Below are 13,876 nucleotides of genomic sequence, written 5' to 3' on the forward strand. Positions count from 1 at the left end.
CCATTTCCCAAGGGATTCCAACACTGGAATAGAAGCAGGGACTCCCCCATAATGTTCCATAAAATCCTCATGATCCCTCAAATCCTTGGGAATTTTTGGGAATGTTCCCAAGGGGAGACAAGAAACAGCTCTGGGAATTTGAAGGGGGAAAATCCCAGGGCTTTTAGGGAATTTTTGTGTTTTCCCAACTTTTCTAAACCCAGAGAGATTTGGGAAGTTTGGGGATTTGGAAATTATGGGGGCTGGAAATGGGGATAGGGGGAATGGGGACATTGGGATGGAATAGGGACACCAGGACTGGAGACATTGGGACTGGGGACACTGGTATTTGGGACATTGGAATAGGATTTGGTACACTGGGGCGGGAATGGGAACACTGGGATGGGACTGGGGATTCTTGGATTGGGGATTGGAATAGGGACATCAAGACTGGGGACATTGGAATAGGACTGGGGATACTGGGGTGTGACTGGGGACACTGGAAATGGGGACTGGGGATGGGACATTGGAATAGGATTGGCAAAACCGGGATTGGGGACACTGGAATGGGAATGGGGACACTGGGAATGGAGACACTGGGATTGGGGACACTGGGAATGGGACTGGGAACACTGAGAATGGGGACACCAGGATGGGAATGGGGACATTGGGAATGGGAATGAGGACACTGGGATGGGAATGGGGACACTGGGATGGAACTGGGGACATTGGGACAGGCCTGGTCACCCTCCCCCCCCATTCCTGGGGTTGCCCCCTGGAGTGACCCCTTGGACACCATTTGTCCCCCCGGGATTTATTGGGAATTCTGTTGGTCCTTGTGGGATTTATTGGGAAATCCCTTTGTCCTACGATTTATTGGGAATTCTGTTTGTCCTTGTGGGATTTGTTGGGAATTCCTCCAGGATTTATTGGTAATTCCTTTTGTCCCCCTGGGATTTATTGGGAATTCAGTTTGTCCTCTGGTTTATTGGGAATTCCGGCGCCTGAGGGCGATGGCCAGCATGGCTCCGGCCACCGCCACGCCGGCCACCGCACAGGCCAGCGCTGTCCCCACGGCCGGCGCTGTCACCGCGCCTGCAAAGGGACACCAGTGACCACAAGGGATTGTCACCCATTGACACCCATTGTCATCGATGGTCACCTATTTCGCCCATTGTCACCCAGTGTCACCCATTGTCATTGATGGCCACCATTGTCACCCATTGTCATCAATTGTCATTGATGGTCACCCATTGTCACTCAGTGTCACCATGGTCACCAACTGTCACTCATTGTCACCCATTGACATCAATGGTCACCATTGTCACCCATTGTCATCAATGGTCACCATTGTCATCCATTGTCACCCATGGCCACCCAGTGTCATTGATGGTCACCCATTGTCACCCATTGTCATCAATGGTCACCCACTGTCACCAATTATCCCCGACTGTCACCCATGGTCACTCATTGTCACCGATTATCATTGATGGCCACCCATTGTCACCCACTGTCACCCATTGTCATCTGCGGGGACTCACCCTGGTGGCTCTGTGGGCGCTGTCCCTGTTGGTCACTGGAGAGCAGCACTGGACCGATGACAATGTCAGCTTCAGAGGTGGCAGCTGGGGACAGCAGGGGACAGTGAGGGACAGCAGGGGACAGTGAGGGGACAGTGAGGCAACAATGAGGGACAGCAGGGGACAGTGAGGGGACAGCGAGGCAACAATGAGGGACAGCAGGGGACAGTGAGGGGACAATGAGGGTACAGTGAAGGACAGTGAGGAGACAGTGAGGGGACAGCAGGGGACAATGTGGAGACAGTGAGGGACAAGGGACAGTGAGGGATGGTGAGGGGACAGCAGGGGACGGTGAGGGGACATTGGGGGACAGTGAGGGACCATGAGGAACAAGGGATGGTAACAAGGGACAGTGAGTGGACAGTGAGATGGGATCACCCCATTCCCGCTGTCCCCAGTGTTTCTGCTGTCCCTGCTGTCCCCACTGCCCCCATGTCCCCGCTGTCCCTGCCGTCCCCAATGTCCCTGCTGTCCCCCCTGTCCCCCCTGTCCCCCCTGTCCCATGTCCCCGTGTCCCCTGACCCTGTCTCCGGTAGCGGTGGCTGTCCCATGGCTCTGGTGGCCGCAGGCTCCGGGCCATGGCCGCGCTGCCACAGTTGCCCAGCTCACAGCAGCTGCAGATGTCCCTCGTCCCCTCCACGGGTGCCCACCTGTGCCGGGGAGGGGACAGTAGTCACACAGTGTCACCCAGGCTGGGGAGGGGACAGCAGTCACACAGTGTCACCAAGGGCTGGGGAGAGGATAGCGGTCACACGATGCCACCCAGGATGGGGAGGGGACAGTGGTCACCCAGTGCCACTGGGGCCGGGGAGGGGACAGCGGTCACACAATGCCACCAAGGGCCAGGGAGAGGACAGCAGTCACACGGTGCCACCTGGGCCGGGGAGGGGACAGTGGTCCCATGATACCACCAGGGCCAGGGAGAGGACAGCAGTGTCCCCTCAGTGTCACCCATCCAGGGACGTGACAGCAGTGTCCCGGCAGTGTCACCTGGCCGGGGAGGTGGCAGCGGTGTCCCCGCAGTGTCACCGGGCCAGGGAGGTGACAGCACTGTCCCCACAGTGTCACTCACGTGTTCCGAGCCTTGCTGAAGGAGCAGGCCTTGTTCAGCGCGTCCGGGCTCTGCTCAGCCGGTGTCACCTTCAGGTGACATGTGATGTAGATCTATGGGGACAGGACATTGGCACCAGTGTCACCATTGGCACATACTGACACCCATTGTCACCCATTGACACCCATTGACACCCATTGTCACCCATGGTCACCCATGTTCTACCACTATCAATGATTGTCACCCATTGTCACCCATTATCACTGCTGGGGCCACCGCAGGGCCACTGCAGGGTTTAGGGACATTGTGGTGTCTCCAGGTGTCCCCAGGTGTCCCCAGGGCGGTACCAGGCTGTGAGTGTCCCCAGGTATCCCCAGTGTCCCCAGGTCCCCTCAGAGTGTCCCCAGGTGTCCCTGGGTATACCCAGGTGTCCCCAGTGTCCCCAGGTGTCCCAAGGTGTCCTCCGTGTCCCCAGTGTCCCTGTTACCAGGCTGCAGGTATCCCCATGTGTGCCCAGGTCTCCCCAGGGTGTCCTCATTACCAGGCTGCGGGTGTCCCCAGTGTCCCTGGTGTCCTCATGTGTCCCCATGTGTCCCCAGGTGTCCCCATGTGTCCCCAGGTGTCCCCAGGTGTCCCCGGTGTCCCAGGGTGTCCCCAGGTCTCCCCAGGTCTCCCCAGATCTCCCCAGTGTCCCCGGTGTCCCCGTTACCAGGCTGCGGGTGTCCCCAGTGTTCCCAGTGTCCCCGGTGTCCCCGTGTCCTCGTTACCAGGCTGCGGGTGTCCCCGGTGTCTCCAGTGTCCCCAGTGTCCCCGTGTCCCCGTTACCAGGCTGCGGGTGTCCCCAGTGTCCCCGTGTCCCCGTTACCAGGCTGCGGGTGTCCCTGGTGTCCCCAGTGTCCCCAGGTATCCCCAGTGTCCCCATTACCAGGCTGCGGGTGTCCCCGGTGTCCCCAGTGTCCCCGGTGTCCCTGTGTCCCCGTTACCAGGCTGCGGGTGTCCCTGGTGTCCCCAGTGTCCCCAGTGTCCCCGTGTCCCCGTTACCAGGCTGCGGGTGTCCCTGGTGTCCCCAGTGTCCCCAGTGTCCCCGTGTCCCCGTTACCAGGCTGCGGGTGTCCCCGGCGAAGCGGAAGGCGTCGATCTGGAAGCGCAGCACGTCCTGCCGGGGCCGGGGGGTGACAAAGGCCGAGCTGGTGCCATCAGAGCGCCCGTCCACCAGGCACCTGTGGGGACACCGGGGTCACACCAGCGCTGGCATCGCCCTGTCCCCAGGGGTCCCCACCTGGGTGTGCCCTCGGATCCCCAAATGTCCCCAAAACGTCCCCAAAATGTCCCCAGCTCACCCGTGGAGGCTGATGATGGAGCAGTGAGGAGGGATGAGGTATCACCACCATGTTCCTCACCCCCACGTGTCCCCAGATGTCCCCAAAATGTCCCCAGCTCACCCATGGAAGTCAATGATGGCACACTGAGGTGTCGCCACCAAGTCCCACACCCCACCATGACCCCAAAGTGTCCCCACATGTCCCCAAACCCACCTGTTGAAGTCGATGATGGAGCAGTGGGGTGGGATGAGCTGTCTTCACCTCCTGACTGTGTCCCTCACCCTGAATTGTCCCCAAATGTCTCCAGCTGTCCCCAAACCTCCCCAGACCTACCCATTGGAGTTGTTGATAGTGCAGTGGTGTCACCACCCCCGGCCTTGTCCCAGACCCCAAGTGTCCCCAAATATCCCCAGCTGTCCCCAACACCCACCCATTGATGGAGCAGTGGGGTGGGATGAGATGTCACCACCTCCTGTGTCCCTCACTCCAAATTGTCCCCAAATGTACCCAAACCTCCCCAAACCTCCCCAGACCCACCCATTGAAGTCAATGATGGTGCAGTGAGGTTGTCACCACCACACCCCTCATCCCAAAGTGTCCCCAAATGTCCCCAAACCTCCCCAAACTTACCTGTTGAAGTCAAAGATGGTGCAGTGAGATGGGATGAGATGTCACCACCTCCTGATCATGTCCTTCACCCCAATTATCCCCAAATGTCCCCAAAGGCAGGTCCCAAATGTCCCCAAACCTCCTCAAACTCACGTGTTGAAATTGATGTTGGAGCAATGAGATGGGATGAGCTTTCACCAACTCCTGACCTTGTCCCTCATCCCAAGTTGTCCCCAAATGTCCCCAACCCCCCTCAGATGTCCCGAGCACACCCATTGAAGTCAATGACATAGCAGTGGGATGGGATGAGGTGTCACCACCTCCTGACCTCGTCTCTCACCCCAAATTGTCCCCAGATGTCCCCAAGCCACCCCCGTGTGTCCCTGCTGTCCCCAGCGCACCCGTTGAAGTCGATGATGGCACAGTGAGGTGTCACCCCCTCCCAGATCCAAGATGTCCCCAAATGTCCCCAGACCCCCCCGCTGTCCCCGGCGCACCCGTTGAAGTCGATGATGGCGTAGTGGGGCTCGGTGCCGGCGCCAGGCCCCAGCGAGGCCACGCAGGAGTCCACGAAGAGCCGCAGGGGGACGTGGCTGTGCGCGCCCACCTCGGCCTGCAGGTTCAGCACGTCCCCCAGCCGGAACGCCGAGAGATCCCGCTCCGAGCTCCAGTCCTCTGCAAAACCCCATGGGATCAACCCCAAACCCATCCCAAAAGAGAAAAGGGATGGGAAAATGGAATCCCAAAAAATCCTGCCCGGAGCTCCAGTCTTCTGCAAAACCCCACAAGGGAAAAGGGATGGGAAAGAATCAAAAAAAATCCCACTCTGAGCTCCAGTCCTCTGGAAAATCCCAGAAGAGGAAAAGGGATGGGAAAGGAGGAATCCAAAAAAATCCCGCTCTGAGCTCCAGTCCTCTGCAAAACCCCACAAAATCAACCCCAAACCCATCCCAAAAGAGAAAAAGGGACGGGAAAGAGGATGGAGAAATGGAGGGAATTCGGAAAAATCCCCCTTGGAGCTCCAGTCCTCTGGAAAATCCAACAGGATCAACAAAGGAGATGGAAAAGAGGATGGAAATGGGGGAATGCCAAGAAGGCTGTTTTGGAGCTCCAGTCCTCTGGAAAACCAATGGGATTGTTCCCAAGGCCATCCCAAAAGGGTAAAAGGGGCAGAAAAGGGGATGGAAAAGTAATGGAAAGGGGGAAAAGGGGATGGAAAAGTAATGGAAAGGGGGAAAAGGGGATGGAAAAGGGGTGGAAAGGGTGGGAAAGAGCAAAAAGGGGAAGAAGGGATGGGAAAAGGGAGAAAAGGGGGAAAAACAGGGGGAGAGGGGAAAAAAGGGGAAAGGGGGGAAAGGAATGGGGGATGGATGAGGGGGAAAAGGGCAAAAAAGGATGAAAAGGGGATGGAAAAGTAATGAAAAGGGATGGAAAAGGGATGGGAAAAGGGGTGGAAAAGGGGACGGAAAAGGGAAAATGCCGATCCCACACCGTTCATGAGGCGCAGGGAGAACAGGAGCCTCTCCTCCGAGGCCAGCACAGAGTTGAAGGGAGACCAGGTGGGACGGATGGAGCCACTGGAGACGTTATCCCGCCTGGAACAGGACACTGGGATTGGGACAGTGGGATGGGAATAGGGACACTGGGAATGGGATATAAAGACACTGGGATTGGGAATGGAGACACTGGGAATGGGGACCCACTGGATACGTTATTCCACCTGGAACAGGGGCACCAGGAATGGGACACTGGGATGGGAATAGGGACACTGGCAATGGGAATGGGGACACTGGGAATGGGGACCCACTGGAGACTTTATCCTGCCTGGAACAGGGACACTGGGAATGGGACACTGGGAATGGAATATGGGATGAGAATGGGAACTCTGGGACTGGGATACTGGGATGGGAATGGGGACATTGGGAATGGGGACTCTGGGGACTCTGGGATTGGGGAGCCCCTGGTGATGTTATCCCACCTGTTCCAAATCCTGGAAAAGGGAATTGGGATCGGGAATGGGAACGGGGACAATGAACATGGGAACACTAGGAATGGGACACTGGGAATGGGGACACTGGGAATGGGAATGGGGACACTGGGACTGGGAATGAGGACACTGGGATTGGAATGGAAATCCCAGGAATGTGGGATGGGATTCAGGATGGGAATGCTGAGAATCCAGGATGGGATCTGGGAATCCCAGGACTGTGAGATGGGATCCAGAGGACACTGGGAATGGAATTGGGACCCCAGGATGGGAATGGGGACACTGGGAATGGGGAGCCCCTGGTGATGTTATCCCACCTGGACAAGGGAATCGGGATCAGGAATGGGAATGGGGACACTGGGAATGGGACACTGGCATGGGATTGGGGACACTGGGATGAGATTGGAGACACTGGGATGGGACTGGGGACACTGGGACCAGAATGGGATGCTGGGATGGGAATGGGGAAACTGGGTATGAGGACACTGGGATGGGAATAGGGACACTGGGAATGAGGACACTGGGACAAGACTGGGGACACTGGGATGGGAATGGGGACCCTGGGAATGAGGAGCCGCTGGTGGCGTTATCCCTGCTGGAAAAGGGAACTGGGATCGGGAATGAGGACTCTGGGCATGGGATGGGGACACTGGGGTGGGAATGGAAACCCCAGGACTGTGGGGTGGGATCCTGAGGAACTGGGAATGGAATTGGGACCCCAGGATGGGAATGGGGACACCAGGAATGGAGACCCCAGAATGGGAATGCGAATGCCGGGACTGCGGGCTGGGGTCCCGGGATGGGAATGGGAACCCGGGAATGCTGGGACTGTGAGATGGGATCCCGGGATGGGAATGGGAACCCTGGGAATGCCGGGAATGCAGGCTGGGGTCCCGGGATGGGAATGAGAACCCTGGGAATGCCGGGACTGCGGGCTGGGGTCCCGGGATGGGAATGGGAACCCTGGGAATGCCGGGAATGCAGGCTGGGGTCCCGGGATGGGAATGAGAACCCTGGGAATGCCGGGATGCGGGCTGGGCCCGGGGTGACCTGGGGTAGTGGCACTCGATGGGGATGACGGCCGGGTTGCTGCGCACGATGGCCGGGTTACTGCCCGGGCTGGGGTCATAGCTCAGCAGCGTCCGGTAAATCAGGGAATCCGGGGTGATCTGGGAATGAAAACACGGAATTACAAGGGAAAAGGGCCTCCTCAGTGTGGGGGCATCACTGGAGAGAGCAGAGATTGAAAGAAATGAGTAAATCTGGGAATAAAATCCGGGAATTCAGTGGGAAAGGAGGTTCCCCAGCCCAGGGATATCAGCGGGGTGAGCGGGAATTGAAAGGAATCAGGGAATCCGGGGTGATCTGGGAGTTCCATGGGGGATAGGCCACCCCTCATCCCAGCAGCACCACTGGGCTGTCTGGGAATGCTGGGGGAATCCAGGGAAATCAGGGGGAAAGGATGGAAAAGGGGGGAAATGGGATGGAAAAGGGGGAAATGGGATGGAAAAGAGGGAAATGGGATGGAAAAGGGAAAAATGGGGTGGAAAAGGGGGAAATGGAGTGGGAAAATGATGGGAAAAGGAGGAAAGAGATGGAAATCTCTGTTTTCAAGGAGTTGAATTGAAGCCGAGGGAAAAGGAGCTTTTCCCAGAGAAGTAGGAAAAGCTGCGGGAAAACCGCTCCGATTCCCGGGAAATCCCGGCTCCTCCTTGCCCTGGGATAATCCTGGATCCAGCCCCTGGATCTCCTGTAAAACCGGGAGCCGCTCCAGGGATCGGGACAGGACTCACCTGGAATCTCCCTTAAATCTGGGATGCGCACGGCCCCGGGAGCCGCTCCAGGCGGGAATCCCCATGGGAATTCCGGGATCGGGACAGGACTCACCTGGATCTCCCCTGACTCCCGGGGATGTCCTGGAGCCTCTCCCGGGAGAAATCCCGGGACAGGACAGGGACTCACCTGGATCTCCCTTAAATTTGGAGAGAGCCCGGGAGCCGCTCCGGGCGGGAATTCCCGGATGGGAACAAGGACTCACCTGAATCTTTCCCGACATCGCGGGAGCCGCTCCCGGCGGGAATTCCGATGGGAATCCCGGGATGGGAACAAGGACTCACCTGGATTTCCCCCGATGGGGATCTCCTGGAGCCTCTCCAGGGCTGGATCCCGGGATCGGGACGGGGCTCTCCTTAAAACCGAGAATCCGCGGGACCCCGGGAGCCGCTCCAGGCGGGAATCCCCATGGGAATTCCGGGATGGGGGCGGGACTCACCTGGATCTCCCTCAACCCCTGGGATTTGCAGGAGCCCGGGCGCCGCTCCCGTTGGGAACCCCTGTGTGGCCCCCGGCCCGGGAGCTGCACTCACCTGGACGGTGCTGCCGCACTCGTGCAGGCCGGCGCTGAAGGTGACGGTGTTGAGGGCCGGGTCCAGGCGGGAGGGCCGGCAGGCGGCGGGGCCCAGGCTCAGCTCGGCCGCGCTCACCAGCCGCCCGGTGCCGAACAGGTCCCGGTGCACGGTCACCACCAGCTGCGCCTCCTGGCACTGCACCTGCACCGGGGAGCGCGGCTGGGGGCGGGGATCGTCCCCCCAGAGCCGGGGGCCGGGGGCGGCCCGGGCCGGCTCCCAGGGGGAGGGAGCGGGGGCGGCGGGGGCGGCGCAGAGCAGCGCCAGGAGGAGGCGGATCGGGGAGCCCATCCCGGGAAATCCCTGCGCTTCCCGGCGGGAGCTTCGGCCCGGGTTTATATCCCGTCCGGAGCGAGCCCCCCCGCCCCGGGCTCCCCTCCCAGCCTCTGGAATGCCAAGGGCGCCCCCGAGCGCGCCCCCGTCGTTTCCGGGGTGCGGGGCCGGCCCGAGCGGTCCCGAGGGGTTTGGGGACTGTTTATCCCGGCGGGGCCGCGGGCGGGGGATTGTTTGGGCTCCGGGCTGATAAAGGCCCGGCCAAGGCTCCGCTTTGCCCAGCGCGGGATAACCCCGAGGCCCCGGCTCAGGAGTTTGGGATGGAGGGGGAAGTCACGTTTTATCCCCCCCCCCCCAAAAAAAAAAAAAAAAAAATTGCGCGTCCTGATGGGGTCGGATCATCGGGAATGACGGAGATCCCAAAATGCCGACCCCGGCAGCGAGGTCGGAGCCAAAATGACTTTTTTTTTTTTTTTTTTTTTTTGATAGAACGTGCGATCCCCTTCTTTCCCCAAAAAAATTCCTCTCGAAGTGGAAAACAGCGTTCCAGGGGTGTCGGGATTATCCCTGGGATTGGGGAAATGAGGAATTTGGGCTGGAATTTTGGGATCTCCGTCATTCCCGATGATCCAAACCCCAAATCTCCCTTTTTTTTTTTTTTTTTTTTTTTTTTTTTTTTTTTTTTTTTTTTTTTTTAATTTTCTTTTTTTCTTTTTTTTATTCCTCTGGGCAAGAGAACATGGGCAAGACAGCGCTCCAGGATTTGGAATTCGGGATCCTGGGAAAAGAGGAGCCTTGAACGACGATTTTTGGGAGGGGAAGGGGAAGCTGCTTTCTATCCCCCCCAAAAAATGGGATTTGGGTTTGGAGGCCCCAAAATTCCAGCCCAAATTCCTTCATTCTCCCCAATCCCAGGGATAATCCCGGCACCCCCCGGAGCGCTGTTTTCCCCTTGGATGAGGAATTTGGGGAGGGAAGGAAAGAAGGGGATCCCACGTTCAATCCCAAAAAACCTGAAGGAATTTTGGCTCCAGGGTTGGAATTTTGGGGTTTCCGTCATTCCCGGTGATCCAAACCCCTCTGGATGCAAAAATCCCGAATTTTTCGGGACACAATCTGGGTTCCCCCTCCCCCTCCATCCCAAAAGTCCTCTTTTCCCCGGGATCCCGAATTCCAGGGAAAATCCCGGAGCTTGCTTTCCCCAGGTTCTATCTCCCTCAAAAAGTGGGATTTGGGTTTGGCTCATGGGAAATGACTGAGACCCCCCCAAATTCCAGCACTTGGAGCCAAATTCCAGCTTTTTTTCCCCTCCCGGCTCTTCCTATTCCATGGAATCCAAGGAAGAGGGGCCGGGGAAAGCAGGGAAAACTCCTCTGGAATGAATCCCACGGACTTTTCAGGCTCATTCCCAATTTTCCTCATTTTCTCTGGGGCTGTTTCGTGACCTTTGTTATCCCAGTCCTGGGTTTTTATGGAATTTTTGTCCCTCCGTCCCTCCTCCCTCCAGGTTTTCATCCCCAAATCCCAAAATTTTCTCTCCTCCTTTTTGGGAAAACCTGGAAAAATCCCCCCCAGGATTTGGGGTTTGTTTTTCAGCTGGAAAACTCTGGGAAAACAAAAGGAACAGGAAAATTTGGAGGCGTCGATCCCAAAGGAATTCCCGGGGTGGGGTTGGATCTGGCACTGACCCAGCATTCCCAAAAAATTTTATGGATCAGCATCAACCCCTCCGCTGCTTCCAGGAGTTTTCCGCTCATCCCAAAATCCCCCAATCCCGGTTTTTGTGTTGCTTTTTTTTTTTTTTTTTTTTTTTCCTCCCCTCTGTGTTTAAAATACTTTGGAAGCAGCGAGGGCCAAGTGGAAATTCCCGGAATTCCAGAGGTTCAGCTCCTGCGTCAGGGAGATATCGGGAATTCAGGGAATTCCGCGGCCCAGGGGGAGAATCCTTGGATTCAAGGCCTCTCCTCATCTCAGGAAACTCCGGGATTCCTTCGGGATTTCGGGGGGAAAAAATAATCCCTGCAGGATGGATCCCACGGGGAGAGCGAATTCCAGAGGGAAAAACTCTGGGAATGTGGGTGGGGGGTTTTTGCAGGGAAAAGGGGATTTTCTGCTCTCCCGGGAAAAAAGAGGAAGCAGAATTTTTTGGGATTTCCCAGGGAGCTGGAAAAGGACCAAACCCAGGCTTTTTTTTCCATCCCATTTTCCCTAAAAACCGAGTTTTAATCCCAGAGAACTCTGGGAGCTGCTGGAACGGGCTGGGAGCTCTGAGAATTCCAAGGGTTTTCCTTCATCCCAGATTTCTTTGGGATTTTCCTGAGGTTTTCCCAGCTCCAGGGTTGGTATTTGGGCTCTTCCCAAGTTTTGAAGTTCAAAATCTCTCTGGATCCCGGGAAAACCAAGGGATGATCCCAAAACCAATCCTGAATCCAGGAGGATTTGGGGCCTGAGAAGGGATTCAGGAATTCTTTCCCCAATCCAAGGATTCGGATCACTCCAAATCCCCTTTGGAGTCTCATCCTGAGGAATTCCAGCTGAGTTATCCCAGCCCAGCCCGTGGAATTCCCAGTTTTCCATGGCCAGGAATTCCAAATCCAAGGGGAGCAAAGCCCAACTCCTCCCATGAAAAACCAGGGATCAGGCTGGAAGAGATTCCCAATTTTTCCTGGCTCTGGAGCTCCCTGATCCTGGGAATTCCACACCCACAGGAATCCCAGGAAACCTCTGGATTCAGGATCCCCCTCCAGGAATTTTCCCCTGGAAAACCTCTGAGAAGAGGAGAACAGCTCTTCCCAAGCTCCAATTTTCCCCATGGATTTAGGAATGGGATCAAACCCAGGGCCGTTTTTCTGGGAAAAAAAAAAAAATCCAGCTTGGAACAAGAGAGAGGCCGGAATTCCACCCCCAGGAATTGCAATTCCCAACAGGGAATTCTGTTCCTGGCTCCAAGGATTGTTTGGAATTGTTGGAACCCACCAGGATAAACAATCCTTGGGATTGCTGTGCTTGGAATTCCTTTCCCAAAAGCGGCTCTGAAATTCCCTTTTCCTGCTTTTTTTTTTTTTTTTTTTTTAATACATTGTTATTTTATGGAATTTGGGGGTTTCCCACTCCCATCCCCAAATCCTGGGATTCTGTGGGGGTGGAAAAGGTTTTTGGGGAATTCTGGGGGAAATTCCAGGGTTTTTTATGGATTCAGGGATTGGGGACACCTGGGCTGAGCATTAATAAAATGTTTTAGGGTGTTTTTTTGTTTTGGTTTTTTTTTTTTTTTTAATTCCTCTTTTTTCTGTTTTCCATTGGAATTTTCCGGGAAGCACCACCGGGATTCTCCCAGGAGCAAACAAATAAATAAAGTCATTCATTCACCAATTAATTGATAATTATTTATTTGCTAATTTAATTCATTAATTTCCACTGGGAGCAGCTGCTCCAGCCCCAAATCCCAATTTCCCCTTGGATGTGGCAGAAGCAACAAGGAAAATCCCGGAATTTTTACAGTGAAAATCTGATTTTCCCACTTTTTGCAGAGGGGTGGGAGCAGCAATTCCTGGGAAATCTGACCCAGGAGAGGCAGGATAATCCCAAATCCCATCCTCAAATCCCAAATCCTGGCCCCAAATCCCAAATCCTGGCCCCAAATCCCATTGTAAATCCCATTGTGTCCCTAGGTTTTATCCCACTCCTGAACTTCATCTTGTCCCCAAATCCCATCCCTGTCCCCAAGCCTCGTCCTGCCCCAGATCTCTGTCCCCAAATCTGCTCCTGTCCCCAGACCTCATCCCTGGCCCCAAATCTCGTCCCGTCCCAAACCCGATCCTGGCCCCAAATCTCATCCCGTCCCCAGATCCCATCGTGTCCCCAGATCTCGTCCTGTTCCCAGATCTCCCGGCCCCAAATCCTGTCCCCAAATCTCTTCCTGCTCCCAATCCTTGTCCCACTCTCTGGTTTCAACTGTCCCCAGATCTTGTCGTGTCCCCAAACCTCCTCCTGGCCCCAAATCCCCTGTCCCAAATCTCCTCTCTCCAGATCTCATCCCTGTCCCCAAACCTCCTCCTGTCCCCAGATCTCGTCCTGTCCCAAGCCCAATCCTGGCCCCACATCTTATCCCGTCCCCAGATCCCATCGTGTCCCCAAGCCTTGTCCTGTCCACAGATCTCCTGTCCCCTAATCCCTGTCCCCAAACCTCCTCCTGTCCCCGAATCCCCTCCTGTCCCCAAATGTCCTGTCCCCAGATCCCGCCCGCTGCTCCCGCTCCCCACCGCGGCCACCACTGTCCCTGTCACCCCCGGGGGACACCGGCGGGGCGGGGACATCCCTGCTGCCCCCCAGGTGACAATCCCCGGGGTGCCACCCCCGCTGCCCCCCAGGTGACAATCCCCGGGTGCCATCCCCCCCAGGTGACAATCCCCGGGGTGCCATCCCCCCAGGTGACAATCCGCGGGGTGCCATCCCCCCAGGTGACAATCCCGGGGACAATTCCCGGCGGGCCGGGAGCCCGGGATCCCCGCGGCCCTCGGGGAGCGGTGTCGCTGTGGCCGGAGCGGGGCCGGGGACAGGAAGGAGCGGCGGCGGCGCTTCCTGGTCGTGCCTGTGTCATGTGACGGAGGCTCCGGAGCCATCCCCATCCCCATCCCCATCCCGGCCCGGCCCGGCCCCGGTGAGCGGGT

General features: G+C 56.8%; 1 protein-coding gene across 1 annotated transcript; it reads right to left on the bottom strand.

The window, feature by feature from the left end:
- Positions 1-16: 16 nt before the first annotated feature.
- On the bottom strand, positions 17-9,224 carry ZP3 (zona pellucida glycoprotein 3; the record flags this gene model as incomplete). The annotated part of the gene is made up of 9 exons (XM_083870646.1): positions 17-1,074; positions 1,521-1,604; positions 2,082-2,209; positions 2,632-2,723; positions 3,710-3,830; positions 5,039-5,216; positions 6,033-6,136; positions 7,579-7,697; positions 8,895-9,224. 9 exons carry the CDS (start codon positions 9,222-9,224, stop codon positions 965-967), a joined length of 1,266 nt encoding a protein of 421 aa, XP_083726772.1. The 3' UTR covers positions 17-964.
- Positions 9,225-13,876: the final 4,652 nt, after the last annotated feature.

Source organism: Zosterops lateralis (assembly GCF_965231275.1).
Source record: "Zosterops lateralis genome assembly, chromosome: 13".
Lineage (NCBI taxonomy): Eukaryota > Metazoa > Chordata > Aves > Passeriformes > Zosteropidae > Zosterops > Zosterops lateralis.